This window comes from Accipiter gentilis, chromosome 19 (genome assembly GCF_929443795.1).
Source record: "Accipiter gentilis chromosome 19, bAccGen1.1, whole genome shotgun sequence".
In the NCBI taxonomy this organism is placed as follows: Eukaryota; Metazoa; Chordata; class Aves; order Accipitriformes; family Accipitridae; genus Astur; species Astur gentilis.
Genome location: NC_064898.1, coordinates 26,727,879 through 26,740,843, shown reverse-complemented (window position 1 = coordinate 26,740,843; position 12,965 = coordinate 26,727,879). Strand labels below are relative to the sequence as shown.

At 43.7% G+C, this 12,965-nt stretch overlaps 1 protein-coding gene across 4 annotated transcripts in view; it reads left to right on the top strand.

The window, feature by feature from the left end:
* Nucleotides 1–12,965, top strand: part of RAB6A (RAB6A, member RAS oncogene family) — a 78,893-nt gene that overhangs the window by 51,356 nt on the left and 14,572 nt on the right. For 3 of the 4 annotated variants that reach the window (XM_049822991.1, XM_049822989.1, XM_049822988.1), the window contains 2 exons: nucleotides 6,659–6,725; nucleotides 9,862–11,917. The exons of the other annotated variant lie outside the window; for it this stretch is intronic. In XM_049822991.1, coding sequence (XP_049678948.1) covers nucleotides 6,659–6,725; nucleotides 9,862–9,926 — 132 coding nt within the window. In that variant the 3' untranslated portion in view covers nucleotides 9,927–11,917. Of the gene's footprint in view, nucleotides 1–6,658; nucleotides 6,726–9,861; nucleotides 11,918–12,965 lie in introns of those variants that run through there. 4 annotated transcript variants of the gene reach the window in all.

The following is a 12,965-nucleotide window of genomic DNA, read 5'->3' as shown; positions in this document are numbered from 1 at the left end:
TTGTTTTGTTGTTGTTTTGGTTTTTTAACTTCCACACAAAACTCTTGCCTGCCACTGTTAAAAACTTCACAGGTTGTCAGTACTTCACTTGGCAGCCTGTCTGGACAGTCCAGAAAAGCTGACAAAATACTGTTGTTTCCCCAATGTCCTATTTTCCCAGCACAAAATCTGTGCCCTGGGTTAAAGGTAGGGAATGGCATAAGCTAATGCAGAAAGAGACTTGGGATGAAGTTGAACCCTCAGTCCTCTATTGTTGGCTTCTTGGCATTTCCATCCCCTTGTCATTAAGGTTTTGATTTGTGTGGTGTTGGATGTAGGCACCTTGATGTTACCAATTCCAGAGTGAGCTCTGTTTTTACTAATGCCTCGTGTTTGGCCCACCATAGCTTCCTTGCTTTCTTTCCATCCTCTCTTTCAGGTCAGAGATGTGAATTCCACTGTAACTTGTGTGTAGGTGAGTCCTGGAGACATGACTTGGAGCCCTCACTGCCCTGGATCTGACTGCCAGGCAGGGTTGGCAGACACAGAGGCAGCCATTTGGGCAGCTTGGGAGATGCTGTGGGGCGCTAGCCAGTACACCAACCTCATTCTAGTTTTAGTCAGATGTTGAAGAATAATGTTATAGGTGGTGAACCTTAGTGCTCTTTGTGTTGGCCCAAGCACTAGGGTTCTCCAAGGATGCTGTCCACAAGGTTTCAGAAGCAGTGTTTGCCCCTTTAAGGATACGGAAGAAGCTTAATTTCTTGTCCTGCTTGAGGAGGGTAATGGCTAGCAGGGTAATGGCTAAGACTTTTTCACCTCCTCAGCTGTGTCTAGCTGTCCGTGGGAAGCCAGGGTACTTTTGACCTTGTGTGCTACTTTTAGCTTCTTGTTCATCCTTTGCTGCTGGAAGACAGCACAGATAAGAGGAAGGGGCACTGTCTTCAGCTCTGTGCTTACTGCAGCTATCCTACAGATCCAGAGTGCCTGGCTTTATAGTGTGACTCTAGAAGGTGAGTTGCACCATACTTCAAACAGCATGTATTTTAATGCCGGGATCTCCTACCAACAGAGAAATAGAGGGGAATGTACTGCTGACAGGCTTTTTTTGTCATTCCCCTGTGGCATGAAAGGGGACAGCTCAGGAGACAGCACCTCAGCTAACGCAGTACTGGGGGCTGAGGTGGAAATGAGTAACCTGTGGTGGCTTGGTTTAGAGGCTTAGGGGTGTATCATCCATGTAGCCACTGCAGAGAAAGTACAGAGGATTTGCAGCCTCTGTACATGCTGGCTGAAACTTGGACACATCAGACTTTCATTTTATGACTTATCTGGCATTTCTTTTCCCCGAAGACTGATCTGATGAGCTACTGGGGCAAGCCTCATCTCTTCTGGTTGCACACTGTCAAACTACATTGTAACATACAGGTGCTGTGTGCTGTTGGATCTGTTAGCATAGAGCTGTCTCCAGTCAGGAGGGTGCTATACGCTTACTGTTCTTTCTGGCTTTGGGGAGTGGGTGTTAAAGGAAAAATGAGTGGATGATACTATGGAGTAAAAATGGCGATATTATTGTTCTGGGGTTAAATTGGTGCAGTAGGAAGAAAAAATTGGCTTTTGGATCCTGCAAGTTTCAGCAAAAACTGATTGCCGGGGAGCCTTAGACTGAGGAGAGAAGTAGATAACTTCAGTTAATGCAGAGAATTGTAGTCTCTAATTCGTTTTATTTGTCAGCCCTGAATAAGCTTTAAAAGACTTTGAGTTTCATGCTCTCCCATGTCGGCAGTCTGTATTTCAGGGAATCTTATTGTTAGTCTGTGGATTTCATGCCCAGAATATGTCAGGGTTCATTTTGCTGTCTTGTAGAAAGAGAGAGGGGGGGAGAGCCCTGAAGACCTCCTTACAGCAGTACCTGGCACACTTCACATTTGCTCTCAAAGAGCCACAGGCTGAATATAGTATTTGGCAGAAAAACTTTCTCACGGCAGTAGCTAAAGGACCGTGGCCCCTTGAGTAACCCTGTTTTCACAGAGCTGGCTGCATCTAGCAGCTTGGCTCTTTCTCCTGTCTTTTGATTTTTGTCTATCTAATGGGCAAGAATTATTCTTTGAGTTGCACTGCTCTCCTCGGAGAATGAGAATTAGGGAAACATTTTTGTTTGCTTTGCGTTGGAGAACAGGTTTCTTGCTTGGCTTTTCCATCTGGACAGTGATCCTCCTGTCCTTTCCATATTGCTGCCGGAGTGTTACAGTGAAAACTGTTTCATGCCTACAGTCATTTGTGACACTGATCTGTTGAGGATTTACTGGCTGGAGTAGTAGGAAAGGCACAGTTTGGGAAATGAATTGAAACTAATGGTGAGGGATGAGGGTTTTTTTTTCCCAGAGTTTAATCAGGAGGGAGGTTGCAGGGTTGAATGCTGAAAGAGAATTTGTGTGGCTCAGTCTTTCAGATAGCTGCGTTTAACTCCTGCCTTGGAAAAAAGTCCTGAATGCTCACTAACACATGTGTTTTTATACACACCTATATGCACAGATATTTAGACACATATGTGTGTGTGTGTGTATGCACTAAGAAAATATGCATATATATATATATATGCAACTGCCTGTGGCATTTTTCAGTGGGACAAGACTGCTGGCTTGGGTCCTGCGAAGCAGTAAGGTCCCTGCATAGAAGGCTGCTTTCTAACCATCATGAAGTTTCCCTAATTGGATTTGTTCACACATGCTGTGGCTGATAAGCAGAAGGTTAATAAGAAAGTAAGTTATTTTCTTAGTTGCCAAATTCCTTTTTTAGTCAAATAATTTAGGGGAGAAATACCGCTAAAGGCATAATTTTATTCCTGGTCTTAATGTAAAGAAAGGATTACTGTATTTTAAACACTTAGCCTTTCTGTCAGCAGCTTGGTTTAAATGCAGTAATTCCAGTTGGCTCCCATCAGCTGAGGTTTTTTTTAAGACTCCCTACCTCTCCCCTCTATAAACTGCATCCCTCACTTTCTACGTATTGAACAAGAGGGAAATAAATAGCAATGTCACAGTTTAAAGCAAATTTTTTTTGTAATGCTGTTTCCACCTAGGGTCTCAAGCTGCATGACATCAGCAAAGAGCTGTATGAAGTGATGCATTTCCCCTCTTTCTGTTGGAGCAAAGATGGCAAGTGGGCAACCTAATTTAGGCATGATCTGGTAGGATTGTGCCAAACTCTGTTGCATATCCACCCTTAAAACTGATGGGAGGGATTTTTTTTCTACCCCAAACCTTCTGTGTCAAGAACTGGGTCAAAATTACTCTTAAGACTGCAGTGTATGAGCAAAAAAACCCACCAGTATACTGGAGGGGTAGGTAAGCTAGTTTGCTCCATTTTCCACATCTAGTGTATCACTTGCATATCAGCAGGAAAGCGTGTGTTGGAAGGATGAGAGGTTTAACAGATCTTCTCCTGCAGAGCTAATAGGGATAGATATAGCTATGAAGTGATGTGCCAGAGAGGAGCAGAGTTTACCATATCATCTGTTTATGCATTGACAACATACCAGTACACTTCTGAAAGCATAACTGTAGGTGGTATTTGAATATATGGCAATACAGCTGTGTGGCTGTCCAGTAATCCTTTTTTTCTTATTTTTTTTTCCCCAGAAGTCACAAAGCTGTTTATTTTCATAAAACTGAAGTTGAGATCTGTTAATCAGCCTGTGAAAGCTCACCAAATATTGAACATTGTGAGAGTAGAAGTAACTTTAGGGACAAAGCCCAGTAAAGAACAAGAGTCAGGACCTTCTGTACCCAAATGTGATCAAGTCAGGAAGTCTACTGAAGACTGTTAAATGCAAAGAAACCATCGAGACTGCAAAGCACTTGTGGATTCAAACATGGTACTAAAACTTCTAAGGCTTCCAGAGGAAGATGAGATTTAAATCTCAGTTACTTCCTTGATCATCTCCAAGATGCAAAAGAACTTATAATGGATAGTCTAGTGCTATACTGAGTGAAATAAGACTTTTGAAAAGTAATAAAGCTAAGGATGTTGGTAGTGCTGTCCTCTTATCTGATTAGAATGGCAAGGAAAAATAATGCTGACCATGAGGATATGACGAGAGATTGCTCTGAAAGTCTGCAGCTTCTTTCGTTTCCCTTATTTCATTCTTACAAGCCAATGTGCTCATGTCTGACTAGTTTTAAAATGCTTGGAAAAATCATAGTCACATTGCCTTTTCAAGCAGAATTAAGAGTGAAGAGTGGTGGTGAGATGAGGCAAGCAGATACAGTAACAAGACGTGGTGATCTCAATTGACAAGACATTTTTTTGTACAATGATTACAACTAGATCAAGGTTTAGCTTCTCCCTGTGTCAAAATTATCTTAATTCTGACCAGGAAGTCTCTCTTGCCTTTATACTTTTGGGTGGTTGTGTGTTCCTGCTGTCTGTTCAGTGTCAGTGGCTAGTACAGTTAAGCATCTAGAATTTTGACGTGATCTTTGTTTCTTTGTTGTTGGCATATGAGAACTTTTCAGTGAGGCTGGGAGGCTCAGGATAATGGCAGAGGTTAATACAAACTTTGAAGGGGATACTAAGCTTTTTTGCTTTGAAGTTGTTAGCTAAAATCAGTGAGATACATCAAGGACCGGCTTCTTAGACCCTATCCTTGTCTCAGTCCAGATTTCAGTGTATGCCTATGAAGTGGTGTTGCTGTTGGTGAAAAAGGGGTGAGGATGCTGGAGATGGTTTCTAGAGTGGTTATGTGGGAGATGATGGGAATGGCGAAGGAAAGCAGCTTTGCCTTTTTCTACCTGTCAGTTCTGTCCTCTCCTCATGTAGCAGTCTCTTTATAACAGCAGTGGTGACAGCGAAGGTCGGATACCAGCGAGAATATTGTGTTTGTACTCCTGCCCTGCAAAGGTCACAGCCGCACCTGACAAAACTGGGGACTTATTCATGATTAGCTTGGAGGGTACTTGTCAAGCCGATAAAGTTGTCTTAATGTCTTCCCATCATCATTTGGACGCTCAGGGCCAAATTTGCAAAAGCACTTGCGCCCTGATCTGCAAAGCTGTTTCAGGTACCAACATTCATAATATAAAAAGACTGACAGTGGCTTGGCTCAGTTTTCTGTAGAAAGTGGGTCACTGGGAATAAGTGGTTTAGCTTTGTGTCATTTGAGGAGAGGACTGAAATAATGTGCAATAATGTCCATTTAACACATTAAGGCTGACGTCAGACTTGCACCAGGCATTTTGGGACTCCTGAGCTGCTGTCGGGCATGCAGTGCGGTGATGTTAACACACTGATGGATGGAGATGTTGAGTGCTTGGTCACATCTAGTGTCCTGGATGCCTGATAACATGCAAGCAAGAAACATGTAGAAGTAACAATGTCTGTAATGGTGTAAAAATATTAACGCAGTGTATGTCAGAAGCTTATCTGGGTGTGTGCTGAGTGCATCAGCATGGGATCAAAACTCTACTAGGGCTGTTGTTCAAAGGTAAGAAGCAATTAGGTAGTCATTTGATAACCCTGATGAATAGTAAAGGTGCTGTATATCCTTCCATCCATCTGATCTGTCCTGTCCTCCTGTCCTGCTGCGCACACTTGCCGAGGCACATAAAAAAGAGAACACTACTGATGAAACTTGTGTGGTTCCTACGAACTGAACATGGCAGCTTCTCAGAGAAATTGCACACAGCTGAAGGATAGTCCTTAACTGTGCTGTTCCTGTGCAGGAGAAGACAGGATATTGTGGGCTCAGGAAATTCACGTGAATTCTTGTGCATTAATAGTGGATAAATCTGTAGGGTCCTTGCCCAGAGGGCTGGGGAAAAGCCACGTGGTAGGAACCAGAAGTTTGAGCCTCAGGGGGAAATGCAGGAGAGGGAGTTGATCCTGTTCAGTCTTACCTCTCAGCCTCCTTCAAGTGGAATAAAACTACAAAGAGAGTTTGGAGCTAAGACCTTGCTAGGAGACAGTGTCCAAGTGAGAGGTAGAACAACTGCTTTGGGATTGCAAGTGCTCTTGACACTTGTTCCTGCTCTGTGTTTTATACCCTGAGTATGGACAAATTATAATGATGGAGTGGGTACTGAAAGTTGAGGGTGCTCAGAAAAGGATTGGGCAAATTCCTGAAGGAAAGATTCTTTGTCTGGTTCATAGGGAGCCTGAGTCACAGATAACGTGGAGCCTGGAAGAAGGTGCTTAGGAGATGTCATTATGTACATGCCCTATTCTGACGCTCTTCTGTATGTGCTAGCTTGGCCAATATTGGTGACAGACTCCTGGATGTTGTGTTTGACTTTATCAGTGTGTCCATGCTCCTGTGTAGCAAATACTCTGTGCAGGTGTGAAGGTGGAGTTCTCACCTGACTTGGGGAAGTTGTTGGGGGTCTGTGGACATCTATGGCAGATGTGAAGTGGAAATGCTGGATTCCAAACAGAGCATATTTGCAGAGAAGGTGGTAGAAGGTTTGCTGCTTGTAGCCAGTAACACTTGATCTTCAATAACAACAAAAATGTGGTTTGCCTTTTCGTAAGAATAAAGGTTATGTTTGGTGTCAGGCTTTTTGGTGTAAGCAGTGTAAATAGTACCAAAGGATGTATTGAATCATTGTTTGAACTGTATCAACTGGGGTGCACTCTTTAAAGTACGATTGTTTTGATCTGTTCCCTGTGTGTTTTTTTGCAGCTTTTCCGACGCGTGGCAGCTGCCTTGCCTGGAATGGAAAGCACACAAGACAAAAGTAGAGAAGACAGTATCCTTTATGCGTCTGTGCTGCGATTCAGTGGTGGCAAAGCACTGCCAGGCATTACCGTGGACGAGGAAAATGCAGGCCCTGAATAACAAGGATGAAGGAGGAGGGAACAATCTCTCTCCTGCAGCCCTCGGTCAGCTTATGGACATCCCAAAAAGAGGCCTGAGAGGGGGAATAGGGGCAAGTAACCTTTGAGCTTGAAGTCCTGTGGAAGAAGGCCTGGTGGGATAGAAGGCTGGGACTAGGAGTGTTAAGTGTGGAGGCCCCTGCTGTAAAGCAGGGGAAGTAGGGATGCTTAGGGCTGTGAGGTAGTATAAAAGTGAGGACAGCTGAATGAAAGACAAGAGGAAGGTACAGAAGGGTGCAGTCAGATCCAGATCCTTGGTGTTTGAGGAGGTTGGATGTGAGGAGGGAGGGGGAGACTATGAAGTGGGAGAAAACAGCTGCAAAGAGCCCTGAAAAAAACTCTATGGCTCTTGCAGATTTGACCTGCAGAGTCCTAGAATAAGCTAGGGTGGAAGGGACCTCTGTAGGTCCCTTCTCCAACCCTCCTGCTCAAAGCAGGGCTAACTCCAAAATCAGGCCAGTTTCTTAGGGTCGTGTTCAGGGAAACTTCAGACATCTCCAAGGATGGACATCCCATAACCTCCCATGGCAGCCTGTCGCAGTGCTTGACCCCAGACAGCTCTGGGCAGGCATCTGTGTGGTGTGAGGGAGGAGAAGACTCAACTGAAGGGATCCGTCTTGGGCAAAGGAAAGGAGGTGGCATGAGGGATGGAAAAGGGATAAAGCTTTCTGCATAACAAGCAGTATGGCTAAATCTGAATCGCTTACCTGGCCAGCTGGTGTTTGGGGAGGGCAGTTAAGCCCATGAAGGTGCTTTTATGGGTGGCTTGTGACAGAACTGTAGGAGTGGCTGTGGTGGTTCAGCATAGTCCTGAAGGTGAGAGAAGTTCTGTGGTAACTGAGCCACTTCTTACTGTCTCTGCTCCACCTGAATACCTATTTCTGCTCCCTTGGATTAGAGAGGACAGGTAATGCGGAAAGTGGAGAGAGAGGGCTGCTTGCCTCTGCACACAGCTCCTCCTGCAGCAAGAGTGCTGGACGGGATGTGAATGGACAAGGAGTGGGGGAAACCACAGTGGGTGCTTCCAGGTGGGAGCAAAGAGGGGTTGCATTGCATCTTGATTGAAAGAGTTGATGAGGTGCTAGAAGGGGGTAAGCTTTTTTGAGTGGAGGAACTTTTTTTCAGGGTTGTCAGTTTTATTTGCAGCAGGGATCACGTAGCTGGCAGCTGGTAAATGGAGGACAAGTGGTACTTCGGAGGAAGGATGTGGCAGGAACTGTCAGAGGGGGACAAGCTTGGTGCTCAAACTACATCTCCTGTAGAGTGTCTTACCGCAGAGGGGAAAGGAGGATTTGGGAAGCTGTGGGTTGCAACTGCTAAGGCACAAGCTTTGTGCGATATAGACTTGATTGATCAAAAATACTTTGTTATGCAGGTCACCAAAAGGTTAATGAGCAACCATCTTTATTAATGAGGATGGTAGTAGCATGCACAGGCACTGGCTGATGGGCCTGCAGTTTCCCTATCAGGGAGTTTGATCACCGGTTTCTAAATGGGAGTGCAATAAGGGCACTTTGAATTTGACTTCCTGCAGGCTGCAGATAGCAGAAATTGAATACGATTGTCTCCCAGACAGCTGCACTAGGATTAATAGTGGGGGATTTTCCATAGGCTTTTTTTCAGAACGTTGAGGGTTCAAGGATCTTGAACTGCTTGTGCTTGGTGATGAAGCTGGCAAGGCTCATTTCGAGCATCTCTGACTCTTAAATGCGTGTCGAGGTTTAGATCAGCGAAACAAACAGACCAAATATTTCAGACGGATTACTGGTCTTTTGTTTCCCTTTTTGTGTTTATTTTTTCCCAACCTCTGTAAAAAGCAACTTCAACCCCCTAAAGAAATAAGTTGGAAGTACCAGCTGTGTGACCTGTTTGCCTCTGTGTTAACTGATAAGGGAAACGCTTGAGACTTTTGCTGAACTGCCTTGAGTTCGGGTTTGGGGATTAGCTTTCAAAGCTTCTCCTGTGAAAGGCTGCGTAAGCGTTGTAACTGTAGGGCATCAGTCGGGAATTGGAGTGCCACAAAGGGAGTAGCTTATCACAGGCTGGTTCAGAGCAGCCAGCTCTCCAGCGACCTTATGTTCTTGTTGGATATTAGCTGTCGTTGCAAGAGGTGAGTTCAGGGAGGCAGTAGGGGTTTTGTTGGCTGGCAGCGGGGTGAGCAGAGCAGTTTAACTAGAGGAAGGATTGATGGGAGAGTTCAGGATGGCGTGTACGGAGGAACATCGCATCTGCAAGCTGTGGGTGGTGTAAGTACTCAGGGGTTAGTCATGGGCACAGCGTGAGAAGGAATGGCCTTGCTAGAATACGCTGCTGGGGGATTCTCTTAGCAGAGCACACGCTGCCATCTGTATTCAAACCCAAGCAGCATCTCCTGCCTGTCCAAAGCTGCATGCGGACAGGGGAGCGAGAGGTAAGTACTTGCCAGTTGGCAGTGAGGTGTAGAGGAGCAGGAGTTTGAGAAGGAAGTGAGCTTTCCTTTCCTGGTTTCCTCCAGGCTCCTGCTATCTCCAGGGTTTCTTTGTTCTTTGAGCCAGGAGGTAGAGCCCCTCCTGGGTGCCCACCAGCTGCAGGCGCTGCTCCCAGTGCTGGAAGGCTGAATCCAGCATTGATTTGAAACCAGGAGTTTCCAAGCTGTTACTGGTTCCCTTTGGAAATTATGATTAGACCCACCCTTCAGCATATACATCTTTAATTACTGTAGCAGTCACTTTAGAATGAGAAGAGATAGCTGGGGAGGAGCAGACTCTGGTTAGAGACAGACATTTGGGGTCTGGCATTATTTCTGCTATGCACTTAAGAACGTGCTAATGCCAGGGCAAGAGGGGCTGCTGAGAAACCTGTATCTTGACTTTGTTTTGAAGCTGGTCTTTTCAAGAGCTTTTTGAAAATACTTTTCAAGTATTTTGGTGGGAAATACTGAACTGAAAATGCCAGTCAAAATTCTGCCCCACCTGTGCTTGGTAGGGAAACAGACTTGGATGTTTCTTTGCCTTAACTTCTTTCTTCCAGTGATTGACATAAAACTGGAAAAGCCTCAAGAGCAGCCTGTCAGTGAAGGAGGCTGTTCCTGCTAATACCATGTGGCTTCTACCTTTCTCCAGAACATCACTGCTTTCCCTCCCTTTACTCTTCATTGACTGCAGTGTGAATATTGGCTTGAACCTTCCCCTTTCAGTAATAACGTATTGCAGTTCATCATCGCTGGCTGTCTCGTGGAGATGATCTATTAGCTTCACAAGCACACACACACACACACACACACAGAGAAAATGTCAGTGTCTTCATTATTTATAAGAAAAAAAAAAAAGCCAAAATATTCCAGCATATTCTAGTTATAACTTTAAAAAAAAATAGGTACAATTTCTTAATATTTGTTCCTTTTTTAATATGTTATGATGTTGCACTTTGAAATGATGGAAACTGAGTAAGTGTTGAATTGGACTTAGACGAGATGTATGTGCAGAAGAATGCTCGCAAATCTTACCCATTTGATTTCTCTAACAAACTGGAAATGACTAGACGGCAGTCAGAAATGCAAGCGGAGGTGGCATATGCCGAGGGTTAAATGCTTATCCTTACAATAATAAAAAAATTAAAACCAAGCTCTTAATCTTTTGAGCAGAGATAGTCTGACTGGTTTTCAAACCCCCAAACGTTTTTGGAAACCTACCTTAGCAGGGGTTTCGACACCACAAAAGGCTACTGGATTTTTTAGTTCTTGCAGAGGCAACGTGAACACATTTCCAAGAAAGAATACTGAGAAATACAAAGTGTCTTTCTGAACTGGATGAATGGCTTCTGGAGGATTTGGGGGGGGAAGGAGAGGGTGGATGTGCATTAGCAAAACACTTGCAGGAAACAGGGAAATATGTTTCGAGTGCAAGATGAGTTTTAAGAGCAATTTTTTTTTTTTTTATGTAGAACACCAATGAAGTAAATTGTTACTGCCTGAGAGATGGGAACATAATGTTTTCGGCTGTTTGGAGGAGAAAGCGGTTTGCTTCTTTATTTAGGGGAAATATTAAGTGAATTCAGGACTGGCACTAAAACCTGCCAAAGCAGATTGAAACCTTTTAAATTTGGCAGAAAGAGGAAAGAGCAGCTGGATTACCCAGTGGAGATGCTGTGCTCCCAGGCCAGTTCACGGCTGGGAGAGAGGGGGTGATGGAAAGGGGGAGTCGCTCCCGCTTTTCCATAGCGTGGTCGTAGGTTGACTGGGGAAGAGGGTGTTTACTTTGATCATACAGAAATCTAGTTGAGAGATCTTAGATGGAAAGGAAGGGAGTTTAATAGGATGGAAACCAACTTACGATTATGCAGATTTATGCCTTTATTTTTTAGCATTTTTTTTTTTTTATGTTCAGTCTTCCAAGTTGGTTTAGTTTGGTTCACTAGAGCTGTATAGTTTGGTTAAATAAGTAGTAATTTAGTTTTCTATTTAACTAGGCTTACAATTAACCATTTTTCTTTGATATTTATTTCTTTGCTTAATTTTTTACTATTTTCAGTAATTATGTTTTGTTTTGCTGAGGAATCCGTTTAGAGCTTTGCTGATGTTGCGAGATGTAGCTACCTGAGAAACACGGAATTGAACACACTAGAAGTGCACCCTTTTAATCTTTACTAGTCATTGTGAAGTTGCTGTGTAAGTTAATAAACACAATTGTAAATACATTGTTTGCTGGGCGAATATGGCTGAGTTACAGTGCAGGAAGGAATTCTTGAGTCTGTGTTGCGATTGCTACTTAAATGAACAATTGCAAGCAAATATTCAGGCTCCTCCTTTGTTCTCTTCTGCCCCTCTACCATCTAAAATAACCAACCGGGGAAGAGAAAGGGAATCGTCCTCACCACCACTTTCACCAGGAAATGGGCATAAAAGATTTGGAATTCTTCATTCCTGAAATGAATGCTAGACTCGTGCCCTGCCCTGGGTTTATAGCAACTCTGCACAACAATAACTTAAAGGCAGAATGAGATGTAAAGTGCTTTTATAATGCAATATTAAAGGCGAGTTTTTTTGACGTGGCATGTCTTGAAATAAACATCAATGATATGTGACAAAGGATCATTCTTTATTTAAAAGAAACTCTTGGGGGGAAGGAAACCTGGCTGCTTTTCCTGTATTGTACTGTTTTTAACTGTGCAAAAATGGTTCATCTTGCTGCTTCTTTGGTTTGGGTTTGGTTTGGTTTTTTGGGTTTTTTTTTTGTTTTGTTTTTTTTTACCCCTTTGGTTCTTCATGCAACTTAGTTGGTCATCATTTGCTGTTTTCCACAAGCACATATTTTTTTGCCTCTGATATAACCATACCCCTACGTTTCCCATAGTTACAAGCTTTAAGCACTGGATTTGCAAGGAGCTGGCTTAGCATGTACGGGTTATGGTGGACGAGCAGCTTGGCTGCTTTTAATGGAAGCTGCTTGTGGAGAGCAGCTGCATGTCTGAGAGCAGGTTTGTTCAATGGGCCCGTTATAACTTGCTCTAAAAAAAGGTCTAGAAAGGAGCGTGTCCACAAGCTCCGTGTTCAACACAGCCTCGTGGTTGCAGGAGCAAGGATGAGTCGTCAGTTGTTTGGCATTTACCCCCAGGAGGGCCCTGAGGTCTGCTCAGGACAGCCAGGTATGTTTTAATGTATGTCCTTGCTGATAGTGCTTAACGTGACTACAGGACTCAATCCTGTCCTAATCCCGGTTTTCCAGAGAAAAGACACTTCCAAAGTGAGCACAGGAGCAACACAGTCTTAATTTTTTTTGCACCATAATTCCTCGCTCCATCCGTCTATCAGGTTTTAGGTTTTAATTTTCTTTTGCTCCATTGACATGGCCAGTAGAACCATGGGAACAGACTTTTTTAATGATGATTTTGTAAACAGCGAAGGTTTCTGCTCTGTTTCTTTTCTCCTCCCCACTCTGGCTTGATTGTTGTACAGTACATTATGCAGCTATTCCATTACTCACTTTTTGTCTTGATACAAGTAGTTGAAGAAATTGTATAAGGGGAAAAAGGTTCCTTTTCTTCATGTTGGAATGTCACTGGTACCTCAGCTCTGTTTGATAATATGAAACAACAACAACAACAAAAATCCTTAGCGCTTGAACTAAATAAATACC